General features: G+C 36.6%; 1 protein-coding gene across 1 annotated transcript; it reads right to left on the reverse strand.

The window, feature by feature from the left end:
* Positions 1-2,157: 2,157 nt before the first annotated feature.
* Positions 2,158-19,780, reverse strand: aif1l (allograft inflammatory factor 1-like). The gene is made up of 6 exons (XM_053485351.1): positions 19,628-19,780; positions 19,371-19,432; positions 14,535-14,601; positions 12,522-12,563; positions 8,860-9,022; positions 2,158-4,153 (listed from the first exon to the last, which is right to left on the reverse strand). The coding sequence occupies exons 1-6, from the start codon at positions 19,644-19,646 to the stop codon at positions 4,066-4,068; spliced, it is 441 nt and encodes a 146-aa protein (XP_053341326.1). The 5' UTR covers positions 19,647-19,780; the 3' UTR covers positions 2,158-4,065.
* Between the last annotated feature and the right edge of the window lie 3,093 nt (positions 19,781-22,873).

Here is a 22,873-nt window from a genome sequence, read left to right on the forward strand (position 1 = left end):
TCCTCAAAGACCAGAACGTCTGTTCCACAAGTTGGTGACAAGCTTTCCACTAATTTTCAAAGATCAGGCGTTCCACTCACGAGTGTACATGGTAACGATTGCAACGGGCTTTGAGCCAGCTGGAATCGTCATTCCCCCAATACAGCCTTCTTTTACCGTTGCTTTTACCGAGTCTCGTGACTCTACTGTGCTTGGTTACTGGGTGAAAATGAGTGGAAATTTCATGGAGTCTGAATTCTTTCGAATATTTATGCTTAGTTTAATTATAATTGATTTCTTGTTCTGGTCATATTGTAATCATACATCATTGTGTTCATCTTTGTTATAGTCTGTTAGCTGAAATGATCCTGTTATTGTAGATATTGATGGAGTTTGTAATTTTAATCCATTTTTCAAAGAATGACGATGCTATATAAAGTCTGTACACATGTAGGAATTAAGCCATGTGTAAACCCATGCCTGCTGTGTTCTTTGGCACTTATTAAATATTAAATTACTGTCTGTGGTACTGTAATACTGTAATTCCCACCTGTTCCTCCATTCGTCTCACCTCTTTTTCCTTTTGAGGGGCCTTTTGAGGGGTTAGAGAATGGAACAAGGAAACTCTACAAATACTACAAACAAGCCCATTATTATACTAGTGAGCATTTCTTCGTTTAAATGCTCAATTGCTGTTTATTGTGCTTGCACTAGCATTTTCCGTGTGCATTCTCACTGACACTTGTACTGCATGAAGGCAAGTTAATTGAGGAAGGGAAACTCCAAACTTTCAAAACAGAACAAAGGCATTCAAGAACAGATCCTCTTTTTCAAAGTTCAACACGGATGTTTAAAGGAGAAGCTAGGAATTACCCGCTGTCATTTAAGAGTCACATTTTGCAATTCTGAACCATAGTTCAGAGGTTCAAATGATCAGATATTTACAAACAAAAAATGAACAAAGTGTGTGCTTTAATATCCATACAATAATATAGTATCTCACAAAAGTGAGTACACCCCTCACATTTCAGCAACCAATTTATTATATGTTTTCAAGGGACAATACTATAGAAATGAAAATTGGATATACTTTAGAGTAGTCACTTTTGTGAGTGGGTGTACACATACGCATACTGTACACCAAGTCAGAATATCACTGTTACTGTACATGTTGGGAAAACATTTTTGACAGTGTATGATGGTAAAGATGTCCAACTTGTCCAATACAGTACAAATGAAAATGATTAAATACTAGACATATACAAATACAAACCCTTCTAATTGTTATGGTCACATGAGGTTTTTTGTCACACATGCACAATACGAGTGTAATGCAATTATGCCATCTGTCTCTTTATTTGCATTAAAAAAAAAAAACATGCAGTCCTTGTGATACAGCCCACATGACTTTTTCCATAAAGTCTTTATGCTTTTTAGCAAATTGAAGCCTTTTTTTCTTTTTTTCTGATAAGCAAGCCGAGGGTGACGGTGGCAAGGAAAAGCTCCCTGAAATAGGCAGTAGGAAGAAATCTCGTGAGGAACCAGACTTAACAGCATGATAATAGACAGCAGCCATACTGAAATCATACTGTATGTTATGCATCAAGTAGTAAAATATAACAGATGTGTTTAGGTTAATATGGAGTTTTATGCAGTTTTATTATTGGAGGGTCAGGTACAAAACTATAGGAAAATTTGTCCTGAACTAGAGAACAGCTGTCTGCATCAGGACCGTCTTCATGGTGAAGTGAAACTGTCTCCAGTCACTACATGCACCCTAAGCAGACCACATGGGGGCTCTATGCAATAAGATCTCAAACCAGAAGTGGGAAAACAGAATGTGTTAGGCAGATCCAGAGGGCAGAAGCGGTTTGGATCGCTGGCAGCTCAGGAATGCCATGTGTAGCTTGATGGAGAGGTTTTCTTATGGCCACACATGGTCGGTTCTTGCCAGTGAGAACTGCCATAAGACAGTTCTTAAGCCGTCTCATTAGTTGTTTTCTTTGCTTGATGGGGTCAATAATTGAGCCTTCTAAAATAGACATTTCTTTTTTTCATCATCATGTTACAGCAGGTCATTGCTGGAAACCACAAGCTCAGAGGCTTAATGGCTAAGCCACCAAAGCTCATCACTTTTTTATTACAAAACCATACACAATAAAGTGTTTCACAAGCAACTTCCGGTGTCACCATAAGATCTTTATTTCCTTTGGTGTTTGCACGAAAAACAAGTGTGAAATACAGAATAAAAAGCCTGCATTCTTTATGCTGAAAGAACTAATAAGAGGAATGTAAAAATTCTAAATTAAGAGTGCAACTGCTAATTTCCAAATTTTGTGCTTTAACTGGAATGAAAAAAAAATTCTACATAAACTAAAAAAACAAAACAATAAAAAAAACAAAAAAACAAAAACACAATGATTTGAAATACATACTGTAAGCCTATAGGCCAAGAATCAAGACACATGAGAAATGTGGAAAGATAGAAGTTCACTCAAAAATTCAGCTTCTCTTGTTACAATTAGTTAGGAACTACTGATATGTAAAGAATTATGAAATAAATATTACAAATTGAAGCATTTAGAACATAATCAGCGAGTTAGACGGAAGATGTGGATGTGAGCAACAAATTTAAAGATTTGCACACAAAACCAGTTTGAACACAATGAGTATGAATTAGCTACATCAGAACTGTGAGAGGCACTTGGAAAGCCTGATTTTAACTCAAGTTACAGTAAGCTGAAGGTGACCCTGTTTAAACGCATGTAGAAATATGGCATTTTTCCAAGTGTGATGCATCAGTCTCGAATATAAAAGAGACCTCTTAATCCCTTGATGTGTGAAACAAACTATACATTGTCCTGTGATTTAGTGATGTTGTATTAAAATAACAATCACATTTTAACTAAGACAAAACACCTAGATGGGGGGCTGGGTGGGGTGAAATGAACAACAAATGGACGGCTATGAGGTATTTAGACTAGAAAGTTAAAACCTGCTACTGATGCAGTTAGTAAAAGCCTGTGAATCCCATTCCTTTGTTTTTTTTGGACCCTTTCTCCAATGGAAATTCAGAACACAAAATAATAAGAAAGGAAATCCTCATATTAAAAGAGCATGAATAGATACATACACTCACTGCTGTCCACTTAAATAGTGAACACTCGTTAATGCATAAAATCATGCACATACAGGTAACAAGCTCAAGTTTGCTTAAGCTTAGGAATAAGTAAAACTTGCAAGCTTAGTGACTACCCATGCCATGGTTTTGGAGTTTTATTATTGCAGAATCTGTTACTGAAATATTCTGGGAATTTCAACAAAATCTGAGGCCATAATTGACACAAACCCAGAAATTGAATACTTTAGAATTAGAGAAATTGCCACAACTGACAGTTTTCGGGTTACCCTCAGATTCCTGTTTTTTCCTGCTCAGAACGGTTATAAAATGTGGTTACTGAAATTGTATAACCTTTTTGTCAGAAGAAATCAGATGGCCAGTGAGTGTAAATATTCTGTCCCACTATAAAATGGTCTAAAAGTATTATTGGCATTGCCTTACAACTTACATGGCTGGATATTGCAGCTAAAGGTTAGTGATGCATTTAAAAAGTTAATAAAACTAAATGTTTAATTTTAATTAGACTTATCTAGCTAACTTAAAAATAAACTTGTGGAAATAGAGACCTTAATCTTAATTTGAAATTAAAATCTTGTAACATTTTCGGGAATAAAATGGTCTTATCTCACACACTACAGTAAATACATGATCAAATGTTACACACTGCACTGTTAACAAACACGCTTTGTTCATTTTCATGAAACGACCCCATTACAAGGAATAAGTACACTTCAAAAAGACCTACTTCAATATAAATATATACATTTCTTGACTTATAAAAAAGCTAATTAGCAGTTTGAACTCTTCACAGCAAATTTATATAGATATCTCTGTCTTTTTCCAACTTTCTCTTAACCTCAGATTTTCCCTTAGGTTCTTAGAAATGATGTTGGTTAAGGCTATGTACACTTAGCCCGCTAGATTTAAAATAGGTGGGGACTGGTGATCTATACTCCCATAATGCTCTAGGGTAGGCTGGTGATGTCACGTTTTGGTGGAGGACCATCTGGTTTGCAGGCCGGGCTGTTAGCCTTGTCTTCGAACATCATCACCCTGAAACGAGAACGGTTGTTAAGCAAAGTGTGTAAAACAGGACACTGAAATGAAATCACACAAGGTGTGTTGCTGATTCAAAACCATGTGGCAGTTTAGAAGCTGTATAATAACAGAGTGAAAATACTATTTACAGTATTTAACTGGTGACAGAGCAACAAATAGCAATCATGGAAGAAGTGGCCTCAAGTTCTCAGGGACAACATTAAATAACACTTGAATGGCAAAAGCTACAGAGTTAAAGCAAATACCTTTAACATCCCCGCCAAGACAAGTGGTGTGATAATATGGAGGTGGAATGAACCATAAAGAATCATCTGCAGACAGGTGTGCCACAAAAGAACGTGCTGTCTGACTAATGATAAGGAGGATAAGAAGGAGTCCAGCAGTCACTTGAGATGCAGAACACTAAGGCTCATGACGCTTGGAGAAAGAAAAGTTGAACACCAGCCTCACAGTAAAGCATAGAGGTGAGAGCATGATGATACAAGTCTACTTCTCATCACACAGTAATGGGACATTACACATATTGAAGGAAACCTGAATAGCTTGGTGAGCTGGGAAAATTGGAGAATTTAATACCACTGGCTGAGAAGGTGTTTTAGTAGAGAAGATGGAAATTTTAACTAGACACTGGCCCCAAACGTACAATCAAAATAAATAAGGAAGGTCTTGCATGACCTAGCGAAGCTCCTGTCTTACGTCTCTCTAATGCAAGTCCGTCAAAACCACAAAGACCTTGGGGAACTAAAAATTATGTGCTAAAAGGAACAGGTCATAACTGAACCAAAATATAGCACGCTAGTTTCTTGTTTATAGCTAGTAGCATCTTACTGTACATGGCTCAATGTTATGATTGCTACAACAGCTTTGAAAAAAGTTTAAATTTTGCTAATCTGTGGTGTCTAAAATTTTGAATTTTAAACTTATTTTTAAACCTATTTAGATTTAATAAGGTAAAACACATTGTCTGTTTGTAAATTTGGAGCATCTACTCCATATGCAATGGAAGAAAAGCAAAAAAAGTTCTATATACTTAATTTCTCTTCACTGCAATGACTTTAAATCATTCTGTGCAATAACGGTAACTAATCTACTCAATGTTACACCAAAAATACTGTATAGTTAACTTATTGTAGAAACAGCAACTTGGTAATTCTTTCCTATCCATCCAGGAAAAAGAAGGACTGTCACTGACTACATGCGTCTCTTATTGTACAGCAATGACCCTGAAACAAAGTAGCACCCTACTGAGTGACAGAACAGGATATGTGAGAGGGAATGAGTGAGAGAGACACTGACTGTCTAGTGCAAACAAAAAAAAAAGGAAAAAAAAGCTGAGACAAGGGGTTGGCAGGCATCCACACAGTTTGGACCATTTTACTGTAGATAACTATGTTAAACAGATAACAGCAAGATTTGTGGCAACAGTTTGGAGAAGTGCAATGTATGGATGTGATGTACATGATGCATGGTATGGTCGAAAGATTGAAGACGCATATGGCCATCATGTAGTGTAGCTGTTTGTGAAATTCACTCCAATAAAATACCATGTGAAAGTCCAGGTGCCTTCACAGTAAGTATTGCTTACCATGTGAAAGTCCAGGTGCCTTCACAGTAAGTATTGCTCACACACCTTGAGTAATGATCTGAATGTCTGCAATTGCTCTCGCATGGACTAAGAGAGCAATGTAACTGATGATGTGAAGCTTTCTTGACGGATCTATTCAGAGGTGTCTTTACTTTCCCTTTCTGGTTAATCAATGATAATCTCCTCTAAGCGCTTAACAAGCCCTGTATCCAACCGACAGCCAGCAGCATTTATCCCTCTCCCAACTAACATCAATAAAGGCTGTGTTAAGATTAAAGGTAGAAGTCCTTTAATCAAACAAACCCCTTAGTGAAGTATTCTTATTTCGTATATACACCTAGAGTACTAGACAACTTGGACTAAAAATAAGGGCTGTAATCAGAATTTATTCAAGAGTAAATAGTAACCATGAGAAAAGAGCCATATGTCCTGTATCACAGAGCAGTTGAATACTTAAAACTGATATCAACGTTCATAGAAGGAGTCCCCAGTATCAGCGCTTTGTTACAGTCAGTGCATTTCCTGATGTGGAAAATTTGTGCGATTTTGTCATTTCTTATTGGATATTTTTGTCTTTCATATAAACACAGAGAGAGAGAGAGAGAGAGAGAGAGAAAGAGAGAGAGAGGGAACTACTATTTATATCTCTTACAATGCAAGTGATAACAGGAACTGACATGCTTCGAGATTGCTGCACGACATTAAATGTAACTAAACAGCTTAAAAATGTGTTCTTCAGTTAAAATCAGGATTCTTTTCTTGCATCTTGTATAATACCAGACTCCTTATTTTCTCCTAATTATAGCTTTTGTGTCAGTGTTCCTTTAAATCTAAAATACTTTCCCATCGAGCACCGCAGGCCTACTTAAAGCCGTCCTACATTTCTTTTCTGTCCCAGTTCACTCTTCTTAAAAGGACTGACTCCATGGGACCTGACATGATACCTTCATGTGGGTCAAGGGAATGGATTTACTCTTACCAAACTGCTCAGGTGGAAATGATGTCCTTTGGGGTGCTTTCTTGTGCTTACTGAACAACTTCACTGCTGCCTCAGTAAATGTTGAGGGAGTCACAAGGGCAGCACTGTTATTTCATTTGACTTTTGCTGACTTATAAGGAAATATTTTTAGAAATAGACTGCTCAGAATGTTATTAACAGAACTGAATGCCAACACCCAGAATAAGAATAATAATATCTTAAATAATTTTTGAAACCCAAAACTTAGGTTTGTTGCACTACATAATAACATGAGGGATGAGAATGAGTGAAGCTGACTGATTACAGCACTTAAAATCTGACTGCACAATGCAAAGGTTAAACACTGTAAACATTATAACAGCATTTTACCTTTCACATCAACCTAATCTCAAGGGGTCTGCATGAGTCAGACACGATGCAGTCAGAGTAAAAACTATGGTGAGAAACTCTGACAGCCCTTTTACATTACTTTTTTGTCAGTCAGGATTGTTTGAGAGCTTTTGAAATGCATGGAGAAATAAATGTCAAACTGAAGCTCCACTGAAATTCTGCCTGCCCCCAGAGTCTTCCTCTGCACACAAACACACTGGTTCTTACTAGTACAAATAATGTAAAAAAAAAAAAAAAAAAGTTAAAAATGTTTTTTAAAGTTTAAGCCATGTCTCAGAACACAGCTGGAAAACCCCTTCTCCTGTCAAGAGTGTTTTGCTGTATTCGGATTAGTTATTTTATAGACACACCCCCCCAATTCCCCTTCAGATATTCATAAATCAGTATAACGAGAAGCTGCATGTTTAAAGAGATGTAACTTTTACTGCACATAATACTAAAGAAAAAACAAACAAATGCGCATGACATACTGTACTACATACATACACTCAAATATATGCACGTATTTATATATAATCAAACTACTTAAAAATTTTTTGCACATCATATCTTGTATTTTTTTCTTTTTCCTGCTTTATATTTCAAACCTAGCTCTGCAGATGCAATTTCAGTATTTCAACATTACTACAGCTGTGTCCTTTGGCTCTGTTTGCTACCGCAAACACAAAATATGTTTGGTTCACTTTCTGGGTTTATTTAGGGTCAAATTGGTTTTTCACAAGCAACTCAACTCAATCCACAGGAGAGTTTACTTGGACAGCACCTGAGTGTGATTCATAATTGCCCCTAAGCCTGGCACAAACCATGACTTTTTTTCATGGTTCATCTGTATGACTGTAGCTCTCCCGGCTTCTTAGACTCACTTGGCAAAATAATGTGATAAACATTGTATGCTTTGTATATCTAAAGTTAGAGAATGTCTAAAGAATATAGCAAGACTGGCAAACGCTCTTATTAGATACACCCTACACTGCTACAACAGCTGAAGAACTTGGCATAAGTTCACAGTTTTTCTTGTATCAACAAGATCTTTTTTGCAAGCCCAATCATCGCCAAGACTTTATCTCTTCCAAAGAAAACAGAGTAGCCAAAGCCAAAATCTTCTGTTACTGTTGCAGAAAATAAAAAAAAAGGAATAGGGAGAGGGTGAAACAACTTTGGCCAAAATGGAGTGTCTATAACAGCATAAACAAGTTAGAGAATTGGAGAGATATCCGTCTTGCACATAGTTATTAAGAGGATGGACGGCAACCTACTGTAAACTATACTTTAACACCATGTCTTGTTTATTTATGTAAACAAAGAAGATTTTAAAAAAAGGCATCCTAATGTGCCGCAAAAAAGTGTGATTAGACACTACATCTGAGTCTACTTCTACGCATCAACAAACTAATATACTTATACTTACATGTATGCCATGTAAAACTGTGTGCATAAGAGCAAAACGTGTAAAAGTCTTGATAAATGTTGCAATGCGATATTTCTTTCAAAAACTGGACTAGGCCCACACCCCTGTTTGCTTATAAAAAAGTTATGTAATGAAAGATTCACATATGTGGTATGTGGAAAAACGATGATGCATGTCATGACATCCCAGAGATAACGGTTGTGATAAAGGAGCTGTGATCGCGTGAATCAGCAGCAGATTTGCTGACCTGACTAAACATGCGCATTTCCTACAGAGAGCCCTGCCAAGCAAAAACACTCAGCACAAAAAAAAAGTGCCCATGCAGCAGATAAACTTACAGTTTCAGCACAGCTGAGCGCTTCCCCAGCATCATCTTGACAAAATCTCTGTAGTTGATGGTGTCGCTGCTGCCGCCAGTCACCTCCGAGATCATTTTCTTCATCTCCAAGTGAGTCTTAGGCACACCAAGCTTCTCCATCATCCTTTTCAGACCCATCATATCTGCATGACAAAAACAAGGCAGGTTTTTACACAAACCATCCAAGAGTACTTTGACGAAGGTGAAGGAGACAGATACACAATTGCTTCTCAATGAAACATGCAGTACAGCTTTACAAAGTGTAGGGTCTGCAGACTCCTTATAAAAAAATAAAAAAATAAACATCTTTCTTGCAGCTGGAACTACTGTAAGCACAAATGTTTTTGGAGGAAATAATTTAACCATAATTATAACTTTATATATATATATATATATATATATAAATAAAAATACACACACACACACACACACACCTCTATATCTCTGTCTATCTATCTATAAAAAACTTTTTTGAAAAGAAAATAAATAAATTAAATGCCCTAAAATAGAATGGACAGTCTATGATTTATGGCTCTTATTTCTATTGCAATAATTTAAATTGTTTTAATAGCATTTTTCTGCAACTCTACAGAAGGTGCCATTACTGCACTGTGTCTTTATGAAGTTATAGAAATACAATATAAATGCCTGCCTTAATTAATTAGCCATGGCAATGTTCCATTGTCCAGAAAGCAAGAACTTGATAAACATGCTCTACATGTAATGAGTCCTTGGCGGATTTTGAGCAGGACAGCACACACAGACAGGACACACAACCCATTTGTTTGTTTTATAGATCAAGCCATTGTGTTATTAACTTTAAAATGGTTGTCGTGAACAAAAGTTTCATAATTGTTAAATATTACATTCCTGATTATTAAAGAAACAAACATTGCTTCTCTCTTTATGCTTTGCTTTACAACTTTTATGTTTACAGCAAAAAAGATGTAAAAGCTATTTCACCTAATGATGCCTGAGAGCGAAGGTTGCATGATTTAACTGCACTGAGAAACAAATCAAGGTTGCTTTTAATTAGATTTTGGCACAGCCCTTGGTAAAAGTACTTCAAAAACATATGCAAATAAGTCCAAATACAGAACAACCAGATTAAACTAATGTATACTTTCTCTCAAACTCATTGTCTGTGCATATACACGTCAAGAGAAGTGTTGTAAAAGTACACCACTGCAGTTCACCTGAAAGCACAGTGGAAAGATCAGTAAGAAAAAAGTCCACACTTCATCTAAGATCTGGTAAATCTGGACTCATCAGACCACATGATTTTTTTTTCCAGTGCTTCACCAGTCCATACCCTATTTGAAGCAATCTTTTCTTCGGGGCCTCACTGATGAGTGGTTTTCTAAAGGCTACACAGCTGTTTAGCCACAATTCTCTTCATGTGAGTGTGGAAATGCTCTTACATACACTATTTAACATAACTGAATTCTGTTTTTTTTTAATGATTTGAACTTTTATCATGCTCATACAGGATGCTTTTCTGATCACATTTATTAGTTTTAGTCCTTAGCTCTTTTCTTTGCTTGATGCAGGACAATAATTTAACCATTCTGAGTAACATCTTTGTCAGGACCATAGGATGTATCTTCTGACATGGTTGTGTAAAAATGAGACACATTGGCGTACTGCATCAGTTACGGTTAAATAGCTTCCCAGTTGAAAAATATTAATAATTTCAGTAATTATCCAGTGGAAGGCGCTTAACTATTTGCTTAGTTAAATTAAGATTGTGAGGGTTTTTGGCTAGACAGTGTATGTATAATATTTTTTTACCATCAAAGGTGAAAATTTACCTAAAAGATTGTTAACGTAAGGAAACATCTCTGAAAAAAAGCAGTTCATTTGTTTTTATGTACCACAAGATGTTAACTGTCTTTCAATTAAATATCCAAGCCATTTGCATCCTGAAACTAGCTAGTACTTGCAAGTAATTTGTACATATTTAGTTGCAGAGATTAAAAATGAATAAATGCATATACAGTACTGTAAAGACAAAAGCATGTGGTCACCTGACTAGGCCATTTGTGCTTTTTCAGAGATAAAACAATAAATGTGTGGTTTAGCCATTAAAATTTAATGTCGATTTCGGGGAATTTGACTGCTCAAGCGCTGACAGTCGCTTCACAATCATGAAAATAGCAGTGTTCCCTAAAGTGCTTTCTAAACCTTGCTGTCAAGATTCATGTTAAAAGGTTACAGTTGAAGGACATGATGACAATGCAGATTTCACATGTGTGTTTAAACAGTTGCCATTTGCAGCTGTTTTCTTTGGGACAGGTGGATTGTACATGTTGACATGCAACATGGCTGACATCTGCTAGATAACTCCCGTTTTGCCGTGGCAATTGTTTTTTTTTTATGCCGTGATAAAACTGATAAATAGTAAGGTTATCATTCAAATTATGATTACAAATTACAGCTCCATGTCTCATAATATATAAACTTAACTGTGGACAATATATGACAATAGTATGATTTACTGGATTGTGCTAAAATATAAACACTTTATAATAAGCAGAGCAAACAATGTCGGTTTCAATTAAAGTATTTTTTTATATAAAGAAAAACAACAAAAATATAACTAAACAAAAAAAATGTACAGTGTCACAGCCATGGCAATTTTTTTTTTCAAAAACAGCCCTTACACATCCTTTAATTCTTAAATGGCTATAAACGGTGCTGTTACAATTTTAGCACAACTCCCTCATTGTTGACAATGTAAAAGAGGATCGTGTCGTTCCTAACCTAAAATGCAACTGCAACCCATCTTCCCCATTTTACAGAAACTAATTCGTACAACATTAGAATATAAACAAGGTAAAACTTCACTTTTAAGGTACTACTTCTTTTTCTAAACAAGTAATGTCATGTATAAAACAAACACTTATGCTATATATTTTGTTGTACAAGATTGTAAAGGTGAAGAAAATTTCCTAATAAAGGAAGTCATGAAACCAAATGACTTTTGCGACTACAGTAAGAGTCACATCACTTGTTCCTGATATGTTTGGGACGTTAAAGGAGTTCCTGGGAGGCCAGTGTTTCAGATACAAAGGAGGCAGTCCAATCATTACTCTTGCCTACTGAGAAATCTTTTAACCTTGTTCTTATCCAAGTACTTATGAAATGGTGGGATAAGTGCATTAGTGTAAAGGGGATTATTAAGAGAAATAAGGGAGTCTTCATGCTCATAAAAGATTTCCGTTATTCTGTGCAATCCAAAGTCCTGGTTGACCTGGTTAATTACATGTTGGTAGCTAGTTTAATGAAGTGTATTTACAAGGTAAGGTAGATGAATGATTATATGGCTATGGTTATGATTATTTTGTAGCACATCGCATTGGGAACTTGGACAAAAAAAAAAAGTTCATGCCCTTCGCTAATAAGCTATTGTTAAACTATGATGTGACTGCTTGTAGTAAGCAGGATACAAAATTTGTTTGTCCCAGTGAGCTACTACTGATTTGTTCACCCCAGAGACTATACCCGTCTACAGCAGCTCATACCCTATAAATACATACTCATGTCTCACTGTGTCACTTTCACAATGAACATGAAATCTAGACTGTTATTCAGCCTTAATCACACACAAATACACACACACACACACACACACTCACTTACCAATCTCTCCCTGGTCATTCAGGTCAAATTCTGCATATTTGTCTGCAAAATAAATGGAAAGACAGCAAATTAAATAATGCACAATGTCCAATATACTCTCTTTGTAACTATACTCCATCACTGACTCTCTTGCTCACACAAATGCACACAGCTGCCAGTAACAGGTGAGTGCAACAGCCCAGGTCATTATGACAGCTGGAGCTGGGACAGAGAAACGAATTGGAACAGGTGGACCTCAGTGCTGAGGCTAAAACAAAATGGTCAAACTTTTTTTTTTTTACTTTTAAATCTTTCTAGGATTTGGTTTCTGTGCCTTCTTTACTATCTCTACACTCACGCCGTTTTTCCATCTGTCTCAGTCTCTGTCTGCCCCTGCATCACAAAGACAGCGCTGTTGGAGCGGGGATTGTAACGGTGTCTCTGGAAGAGGAGGAGATGCAGTTACAATGGCCCCCCTTGTTAATTCCTTCCCCTGAAACTCAGGACTATTCACAACAAAACTGTGTGGGGAGAAAGAGAAACAGGAGTGGGGGGTAGACACTGAGACAGAAAGGAACAGAGACATGCTAAGTTGATTTGAGGCCCTACAGAGAGCCCAACACTGGTAAGTAATCCTTAAAAACATTGGTTGGGGCAGGAATGCCAAAACCTGCATTAGTCCAATTGATTTATAAGCAACCGACTAAGTGCACAAGATTACTTTATACAACTGTAAAATGAAGTCCAAGTTTTTTTTCAATATTGCTTAAATTTTTCTTCTTGATTGAAAAATAATTCAAAATCAGGGCATCACATGCAGGCAGTCCTGTAGAAAAAAAAATGTAGGGATAACTTTATCTTGCTAGCTACCTCCCCCATACCAGAGATTTAGTAAAACTATAGTGAATGACAGCAGAAAAGGAGGGAGCATGCCATGCCATCCCACCCACCCCAGATAGCATGGCCAATTTTGCTATATTGGAAAAGGAAGAGAGTTTTCATTTGGGGTCTACAAGCTGACTTTCTTTCAATGAACTTGGATTTTGCAGTGGTATGTAACATGCAAAGTACAGCCTACACATGCTTATTACTGGCTAAATCAAACATGCAGGCTATCTTTGGTTCCTTCATATTAATAAAGGCAAATTATTCTACATTTAACCCAAACTGAAAATGAGTGACTGGGAAGGCTTCCAAGCAGTTAGTGTGTGTGTAAATACTAAACAATTTTTAAGTTCCTACACAGTGTAGTATGGTTGATCAGCCAGTGGATATTGTGTTTAGATTATTAACTTATTACAGTTTATTCTGAGGTTTTAACAGCATGCTGTTATCATGCTGATTGTCTTTTTTTGTTGTACAACAGGAAATCAATGGCCCTCTATGGCCATGCTTCCTCATTTTCTCTCTGAGCTGAAAAACATATCTCCTCCCACACACACACCCACCCACAAGTACATGTGGGTCTAACACTGTGGCCAGCACAACGGCTTAGGACATAGTGAGTCCCAAGCGAGTGTATACTTTTGCGAACCATAACTGAAACTAAACAAAGACTTCATTTCAATCTGCCTGGATGTTGTACTTGGTTTTTCTTTTCCTGTTTGATATGAACTGGGCTTTTGCACCGTTTTGTTCTGTAATGATCCATAAGCTTTATTTTTCTAAATCTGTAAATAATCACACAAAGACATGCGCATGCCACACAGTGTCAGAAATAGAGAGTGGGGGTGAGAAAGAACGAAAGTGAAAGAGAGAGGCTTTGACATGACTGAAAATTTTGTTCACATTTTATATACAGTATAATCTCTCTCATCCACAGACCTGCTCAGTTACATTATTTCTTTCCACCAGTATTTATTTAAAATACAAGCATTCCTGCAGAACCAGACTGCAGTGATCTCCACACACACGGCTATGCTTCTATAAACAACTTCACATATGCATGCATACAACACACGTGTGTAGGAACCTCACAGAATGTTTATACGTTAAAGTCATTCATAAAAAGCTTTTAGTCTTCTAGATTCTTACTTTTGAAGGAATCCAGCTTCTCTGCCAAATCCTCCTCATCACGGTACTTCTGATCTTCCATAAACTCCTTCAGAGGAAAAAAGTGATGTAGTTAAACTATTTTCAATTATTGACTAAGGTTATGTCCAAACACATAGCTCTGTTCACAGATGGTAACAGTTTGTATATGCGAGTTTGTTGTCGCAGATTGCCAACATGTCTTTCACATTTGCATGTAAAATAAAATGTAATCCCAGTGACTATGCAAGATAAAAAAAAACAAAAGCCACAATTGTTTCCCAACTTTATTCAACTTGGGGATGACATGATAAAAAGACAAAATACTTAAATTATGTTGTTTATAGTGTTCCTTTAGTTCTCCACTGCAGATTTATTAGTTTATCCCTGAAATCCTACTATCTGATGGCCAAAAATGCAAGAAAACCCCATAACTGTGGTTACATTTTACTCCACTTCAAAAAGAGACATTTGGAAGAAAAATAAAACTTGGGAATATGATGCAAAGTTCCTTGCTGCTTCTGGTAAGTTAAGCTTGTTTGGCTAACCTGCTGAAGACAACCAATTGCAATTCATAATACTGATAAATTTCATTGTAAAACAGGAAGTGGAAGTGATATCGTGTTAAAGCACTTGGCTGACAACAGACAGTAGCATTTGATATAAGCCACATTGCCAAATTGAAAGATTTCAGATAATAGCTAAAACTAGAGAACCTCTAAAAAACATTTATTGGAGCCTTTTATTATGTTAAAGGCAAAAAAAAAAATGTATGAAATTGGAAGAGTATTTATGTCTGGTGTTCTAGCTTTGAAGAAACCCAAGTTGTTAACCACTTCTCCAATTATAACCTGCACTTCATTTTCTACAAGTAGTGATTACAAAACAGAACAGTGCACAGTAAGATGCGGAAAGAAAGGCCAGAAACTATATAACACATTGCCACTGTCAAGAAAGATCTGCCTCAGAGTGTGAAAAGAACAGTACATGGTACATCTTTTTTCATTATACAGTACTAGTTTCTCAACATCGACACACATTTAAGTCTGTGGACTGTTAGTCAAAAGTTCAATTTTAATTTATACAGCACTTAAAACCGATTATGGAAATTGATAAAGAAATAATTTGTTACAAATTTACTTTTACATTTTATTATTATACATAATGTAATAATAAAATGCAAATTATTACCCCACCCAAAAAGATAAGATTTTTAAAAGAAAGGTTTCAAATGCAAACTAGCTCTAAAACAATCATGTTATTAAACTAAAAGGAGTCCAAGCAAAACACAATGGATGTTTCTCTACAGGGAGGTTTTTCAGAATTGTAACTATTTTTAACCTTTGGACATCGCTGACTAGAATAAACAGTATTAGCCAGTGAGATCCAAGCTGGGAAAAAAGAAATCTAGCTAACAGTATAGAGTGAGTGACAGTTTCACTGTTTGCTAGCATTTAACAACCTCTTGTTTAATCAGCTGTTTTCACTTTCACTGAGCTATTGCAGCTTTAACAGGATTTTACATTGGCTTGATTGAGGAGGATAAATGTTGTGCATCATCTAGGAACCAAACAAAAAATTATATCATTTCAGATGGTATGACATAGGAATAGTCACAATTATAAACCCAACTGACATATTATAAGTACGTTAGAAGTCCTATCAGGTGATTAGTCACGGTTGACGTCTTTCATAAATGTCTGTTTATCGCAAGCAGCTCAGCAGCATGACTTATGCGCAGAAAATAAACCTCTACATGTCTATATAGAGCACGGTTTTGCATGTCTAGACATTTTGCACTCTTATTCTAAAGCAAAATGTAGAATATACAGTGCACTTAATACACAATACACTGTGATAACAATGTACAAATTATGCAACCAAATGAAAAGAGTTTCCATGGTAACTGAAGTGAACAATCAGGCACAATTTCAGACTTTTGGAAAGTTGTGTGCATTTGTTATCATGCACACACACCCACTCTCACACACCATCCTGTATGGGGGAAAACAAGTACAAGACAAAGAAAGAACATGATGGGGAAGACTGATAATAAACAAAGTTGAAGAAATAGAAACTTAAAATAATTCAAATTAAGGTCAGAGGAAGTGGGACTGGACCAAACTAGACCTGACCACAAAGCACTACTAAAGTGCTCACTTATCTGATGGCATCATGTAGGCTAAACATTTAGCAGTCAAAGGGTATACTTATTACAAAGGGGTGACAAACACATTGCGCAGCACCAGCCAGGTGAAGGTCCTTATTTATGCAATCACAACTTTTTTTTTTTCTTTTAATTTAAAAGGAATCTTAGGTGCTGAAGTGATCTAAGAAGTGCATTTTGTCTCTTTAACCCAGAAAAAGCTCTGGGCTACTTTCTGCCACCCTGTTATCAAGGCCACCAAAACATGTTCTGGAATTTGACACACAAACGTCCAAGTGATAATTATAGGTAGCAGCTTCAAAGACAACCCCGATGCAGCAGTTATTGATGTTACAGATACAGCTTTATTACTATCTCCAGGTCAGGTCTATATTGTTTAACAATCACTCCTCAAACAGACCATCTTCTTAAGCTTCTTATTTTTTTTCTAATTCTGTTAAACACTAATGTAACACACCTCTGTGAAAATCCAAATTAGAACCAGAAGCATGTTTCAGGGTGTAAACATGTCCAGTTGTCTTTATCGCACCAACTTCGACAAAGAGTGTGCAGAAATATGAATACTAAAGAGGAACTTGTTGAAGCCAAACTTCAATCAATATGGTCAATTGAATTTGGAGACTTTTTAGATGTTGGCCATGTCCTGCACTTGATACAGCTCTCCAGTTCACATCCCTCTGCTGGCTATAATAGTCAAGAACTCATGACCACTCAATGTGTAAAGCTTGATTGATTTGAGAGTGCATGAGTGTTTCCAACGACTAAACACTAACTACTTTTGTTCGTCCCACCCATGCAACGCTTTTTTTTTTTTTATACAGAGTTAGAGTTAAGCTACAACTCGCCTCCAGCCAGTAAATGCCACAGACTAGAAATTAAAAGTGTTTGTTAAATCTGCAAGTCTGGCTATACTACTGTTTTGAGAAAGTAATCATTAAATTAGATTATTTTGAGAGCTATTATGCATATATAGCTACCACTGGCCGGCTTATTCTTAATATGCACGCTATTATCTGCTGTTGTTGCTATGCAACAATAAGTTTAGTCTAAAATGACGCATGAGCGTTTGAAGTTTACTGAAGGGAAAAAAAAAAAAAAAAAAAATAAAAAAATGCACCAATAGCCAGTCTTGTTTTCAATGCTAACCATGTGCTTTAAATAGTTTTCTAGCAAACAAGACACTGCGTCATGGAGACATCGATCCCCCTCCCTTCCACCTAACCAAACCCCCCCCCCCCCCACCTTTACACATCAATGGTGCAAAATTGCGAAATTACATCACTACTACTGGCAAATGACCACATACAAGGAACCCATACTCTTTAAATTTACATGTTTTAAAAGTTATGATAACTTTGGCTCTAAATGATGTATCAGAAAACCCAAATGCATAGTGTTAATGTCTGAAGCCTCTTTAGTCAACAAACACTGGCAGAACCTTTGTATAAGCAGCCATTGACCAATGCCGTGTTGCCTTTTAAGAGGCACTTCCTGGAATTTTTAAAAAACCTGTTCAATACGCAAAATGGTGTTTCTCTGCGGAGGATGTGCAAGTGTCAGACCCTTTATTCTTTTTATTATGGTAGCTGGCATATACTGCATTTACCGCCTTTCAGGACACTGCTCTCACTGTAGCGAAATAAACAGGTACAGGAGTGGGAGAATGAGAGGGAACTGACTGCTACTAGTTAATAGATTGTGGATGGCATCATTCTCCTAGACAGATGAGTAAAAAGGCTGACTGAATATACTTGGGTGGCCATCAGTATACCTGGGCCGAAAAAAAAAAAAAACTTGAGCAAAAAAAAAAAAAAACATTTTATACCTTAAAAATCTGTTTGCTTGGAGTTTACCTGGTTCCTAATTCTCACAATAAAAAAAGAAAAAAATTTATTTTGGAAACAACCTTACATACAGTTTGTTCGTAGCGTAATGATATTAATTAATTGTGCTCTTAATTAATTCGTAACTTTCTTTGGTGCGCCTTTTGGCCCGTGTGCATGGAGTTTGCATGTGCTTGGTGGGTTTCCTCCAGGTACTCCAGTTTCAGAATAATTAATGCTTTTATACACAGCGTCTTTACGAAAACAGAAAAAAAACTTCTCTTTACGTAACAAGTTTTTTTATACGCAAACGAACACGACGACAAAGCATGAATATGCAAATGAGCACGTAACGCCGTACAGCGCCACCTAGCGCAACAGCTACATTACTGCCCACCTGAAGAGTTTAAACAACGGTTTCATTCATTCTGCCAGACACACCTGATCTAAACACGCCGGCGACAGCCATGGAAATGCGCCTCAAATAGGCTGGCTTTATTAAAAACAAAACAAAAAAAAACGACTTGGGTCTGCGATTTGTGCCTTTTAATCGCTTTATAAGGTTTAAGATTTGTGTTTTTTACTATAATAATAATAATAATAATATAACTCCATAAATACAAGCCTGCTCAGACAAAAATACATAACTGATAAAACAAGCCGATACAATAAACGTATTTAATAAAAAAACTATACTACACTTTTTTTTTTAGCTCCATGAATTGTAAGAATGTAAGCTCTTCAGATTGATAACCGAAGGTCAAAGCCAAGTCCAGTTAGCTGAGCTAGCTAACGTTTCCCACCGCAAACAATGTAGAAACAACCGCTATACACCATTCATCCCTTTACCTTGTTCACCTCCTCGAGCTTCTCCCTCTGCTGCTCCTTCAATAATCCAAACGCCTTTCCACCTGGAAAACATAAATAAATCACTCAGCTCCGTTGAACGCGTCCTCACGTCGGTGCACTTGCTGTTGCGGTAATAAAGAGCAGCGAAGAAACAATGTAGCGTTCCAGACCAAGCAGGCGCGCGCGCGTAAAACACACAAAGAATTTGAGATTTAAATAAAATGTATAATAATAATTATAAAAATTATACGACTTACCTTGTACATTCGACGGCATGATTGAACGGATTGTTGCGGGTCGGAGAAACAGCGGGACTCCTGTTCTCTCTTGAGGAGGCGGAGAAGAATAAACGCAAGTCGCAGGAGTTCAGTGAGGGGCGTCCGCTAGTGAATCGCTCTTTGTTTTTGAACGACTCAAAGTGTCGACTCAAGAGAATCGATTCTTAAAATTAAGCTGCTCAAACGTTATCCCAGATAGATTAGATATACTGTATTTTCTCCGCGTTGGCTTTTTTGACGTGACGTACACTTTTATTCTATAGCAGGATTACATGGTTCTTTTTTTATGTTGACAGTAAAATCTGACTGCAGACAATTTGTTATTACGTAGACTGAAATACTTCTTACCAGGATAAACATTAGGTAGATATACATGCAAAACTACAGTGATTGTCATTTCCCATATAGCATTACCTACTTTTTGACCCACACGTTTTAGCCCGTAAAGTTTTAAGATTTCTTTTAAATCAAATCAAAATTCGGCTTGTCGACTCATTTAAACAATACTTTTAACAAGAATTGAATCTTTAAAGTGACTCGTATTTACGGAATGACTAAATGTGTAATTTAATCAAACACTCAGAAGAATCTCGATTAATGTGAACGAGAATCGAATCCGTTAAGTGATTTATAATGTCCGTCGTCTTATCTGTTGGACTCCCTGCGCCATCGTGCGACCAAAAGAGGAATAGCAAGAAAATACAGGTTACAAATATTAAATTCTAATTCCTAATTTTGGATTTAAAAAAAAAATCTGCATTTATATGGAAAATGCATTTAGCATCGTACAGATTAAGGCCTGAACAAAGTAAGGGATAAAATGTAAGAAAAATTACTATATGACTTCCTGCATCATATTAATAGAAAATAAGATGTTTTAATCATGTTGTAACACAATATATTTTGTATACAGGATAGCGGGTAGCTTGGGGCCTACCCCAGGAGACTTAGGGAATGAGGCAGGGAACACACTGGAAAGGTTGCTAAACTATCGAAGGGCACAAACACATACAGTGCACACACTCATTCACAAACTACATGCAATTTAGAAACGCCAGTTTGCCTAATCTGCATCTCTTTGGACTGTGGGAATAAACTAGTGTACCTAGAGGAAACCCACCAAGCATGGGGAGAACATGCAAACTCCATGCCCACAGACCAGAAGGAATCAAACCTGGACTCTGGAGGTGCAAATCTCCAAGTCTCCAGTGCTAATCACTACAACACCGCCACTCAATATACAATTAAACTAAAATGTAATCACTGGACCTGCTTAATGTTTAAAAGACTCATCTGAATTCAATATTTTGCCAGATGATTTTTTTGGTTTGAAATTTATTAAAATAGAACTACAAAATGCTGCTATGTTAGAGAGTATATTTGCATATTGCAACACATTTGCAATGTTTTAATGTATGGACTTTCAATATATTTGAATATATTTGACCATTTGGATGGTGTACTAGAAGATGTTTCTGGGTATAGCTTTACTGACTATTAATAGATTGCTTTTTGCTTTTTTTTTTTTTTTACACAAACTCTATGATCATAGCACTGTACAGTTCTTGCTGGCAATATTGCTCTCCTCTAAAACCTTATATTGGGCTTGGACCAGTGCAGTCTACTCTGCTGATTTTTATTTACCTTTAAGTATGAAGGCCAGAACCTTTGTCTAGACCCAGCCAAAGGGAGCTCATTCTCAATTATTCTGTTCACCCCTATGTAAAGTTCAGAAGGGATGAGCTTATGAGGTTTGTAAACAATGTCAGTGGAGGCTTGGGGAGGTTGATTAAGCACTGACCTCAGTAAAGTAATTCTCAAAGATGTTAGAGGGCACTGTTTGTAATTCAATATTGAGACAGAAGTACTTATCAGTATTATGTGAATTTAATCATTTGTTATATGATGAAATGTGATTTTTGAAATGTGTATTCCCATAGTGGAGTAAATGTGATAAAGTGCAATCTATGGGGCCCCTATAGTGCAGCAAATATGACACAACACAAAGGTCCTCCTTTGTTGGAGCAAACATAAACCCTGCTCCCCTAGGTGCCCTCAAAGTGTCTAAACAATGGAAAAAGATATCAAACTAATGCCCGTCTTAGTAACGTGTAATAAAGGAAGCGTACACAGGTATGTGAGGGTGCAGAGTAAAACAGCCAGAAGTTGATCATTGGTCATAAACATGAATTTCATGGTGATATTGGGCTTTATTATATATATATTTTAAATGAAACAAGAATTTGGACCATATGGTTTTATTCATTTAGTGTTTTTCTGAAATCAACACTGGGTCAAAATTGTGTATACAAGATAAAAAATATACACACACCCTCTTAAACTGGTGCTGAAATGTCTCTTCATTTGACAAGCCAAAGGCCTCTCAACTTTCTGTTAGTGATCATGATTGACGACAACTGATAGCTTTTCTGTACCAACATAAAAAAGGATGTGTTTGACAGCAGTCCCTGGATTGACCAACACGCTACAATGGGAAAGTCCAAGGTGCTTAGTGCAGATTTGAAAAAGAGGATGTTAGATTTACACAAGTCAGGAATGTACAAGTTATTGGGAGCTGTAACCACTTTACCAAGCTTTACCAAAGAGTTTTACATAATCATAGACCATTCTACCACAGACAGAGAAATAACTGAAAACCCAATATTGCCATGAAATTCATGAACTTAATGAGTGTATGAAACTTCTAAATAAACAATCTAGAATGTGGCAATCTGAAATAAAGTGCACCTATGGGTGACCTTTTAGAGAAAGAAAATGTGATAGCACCCTGTATGTGTGAAATGGTTTGAACATGAGGTTTGGTTAGAAAATGTGAGCCACCACTGTAATATCCTTTGCTGCATGTTCTGTTTAGCTTCTAGTAAAAAACAAATGGAAAAATCAACGTGTCTTTAATGTTAACCTACTGACATTCATACACATTGTCCTATTGTCTTCAGGTCAGTGCAGGTCAAATTTTAACATTGATCCTAATGCAATTCGTAAAGTAGTAGGTCCATTCCATAAAAGGGAATATTAGTAGGGCTGCATTAGTAATCTCCATAGACTCGAATTTCTATTATTGTTTACTACTGAATGTACAAACCTTTAGATTTCTCACCTCTGCTCCTCAGACAGCCTGAGCGTCTGCTAAGAGCATGGTCTATACTGTATATATTTCTTAAATCTAAAAAGAGGGCGGTGAAAAGGTAGATACTTAATCCA

Source organism: Clarias gariepinus, chromosome 24 (assembly GCF_024256425.1).
Source record: "Clarias gariepinus isolate MV-2021 ecotype Netherlands chromosome 24, CGAR_prim_01v2, whole genome shotgun sequence".
Classification (NCBI taxonomy): domain Eukaryota; kingdom Metazoa; phylum Chordata; class Actinopteri; order Siluriformes; family Clariidae; genus Clarias; species Clarias gariepinus.

Bases quoted from the DNA above. Each gene is read 5' to 3' on its own strand.
- aif1l (XM_053485351.1), bottom strand. The intron at 9,023-12,521 runs GTAAGTGAGTGT...TTTGTCATGCAG, and splicing joins GAATGACCAGGGAGAGATTG to ATATGATGGGTCTGAAAAGG. The intron at 4,154-8,859 runs GTAAGTTTATCT...TTCTCGTTTCAG, and splicing joins CGCTCAGCTGTGCTGAAACT to GGTGATGATGTTCGAAGACA.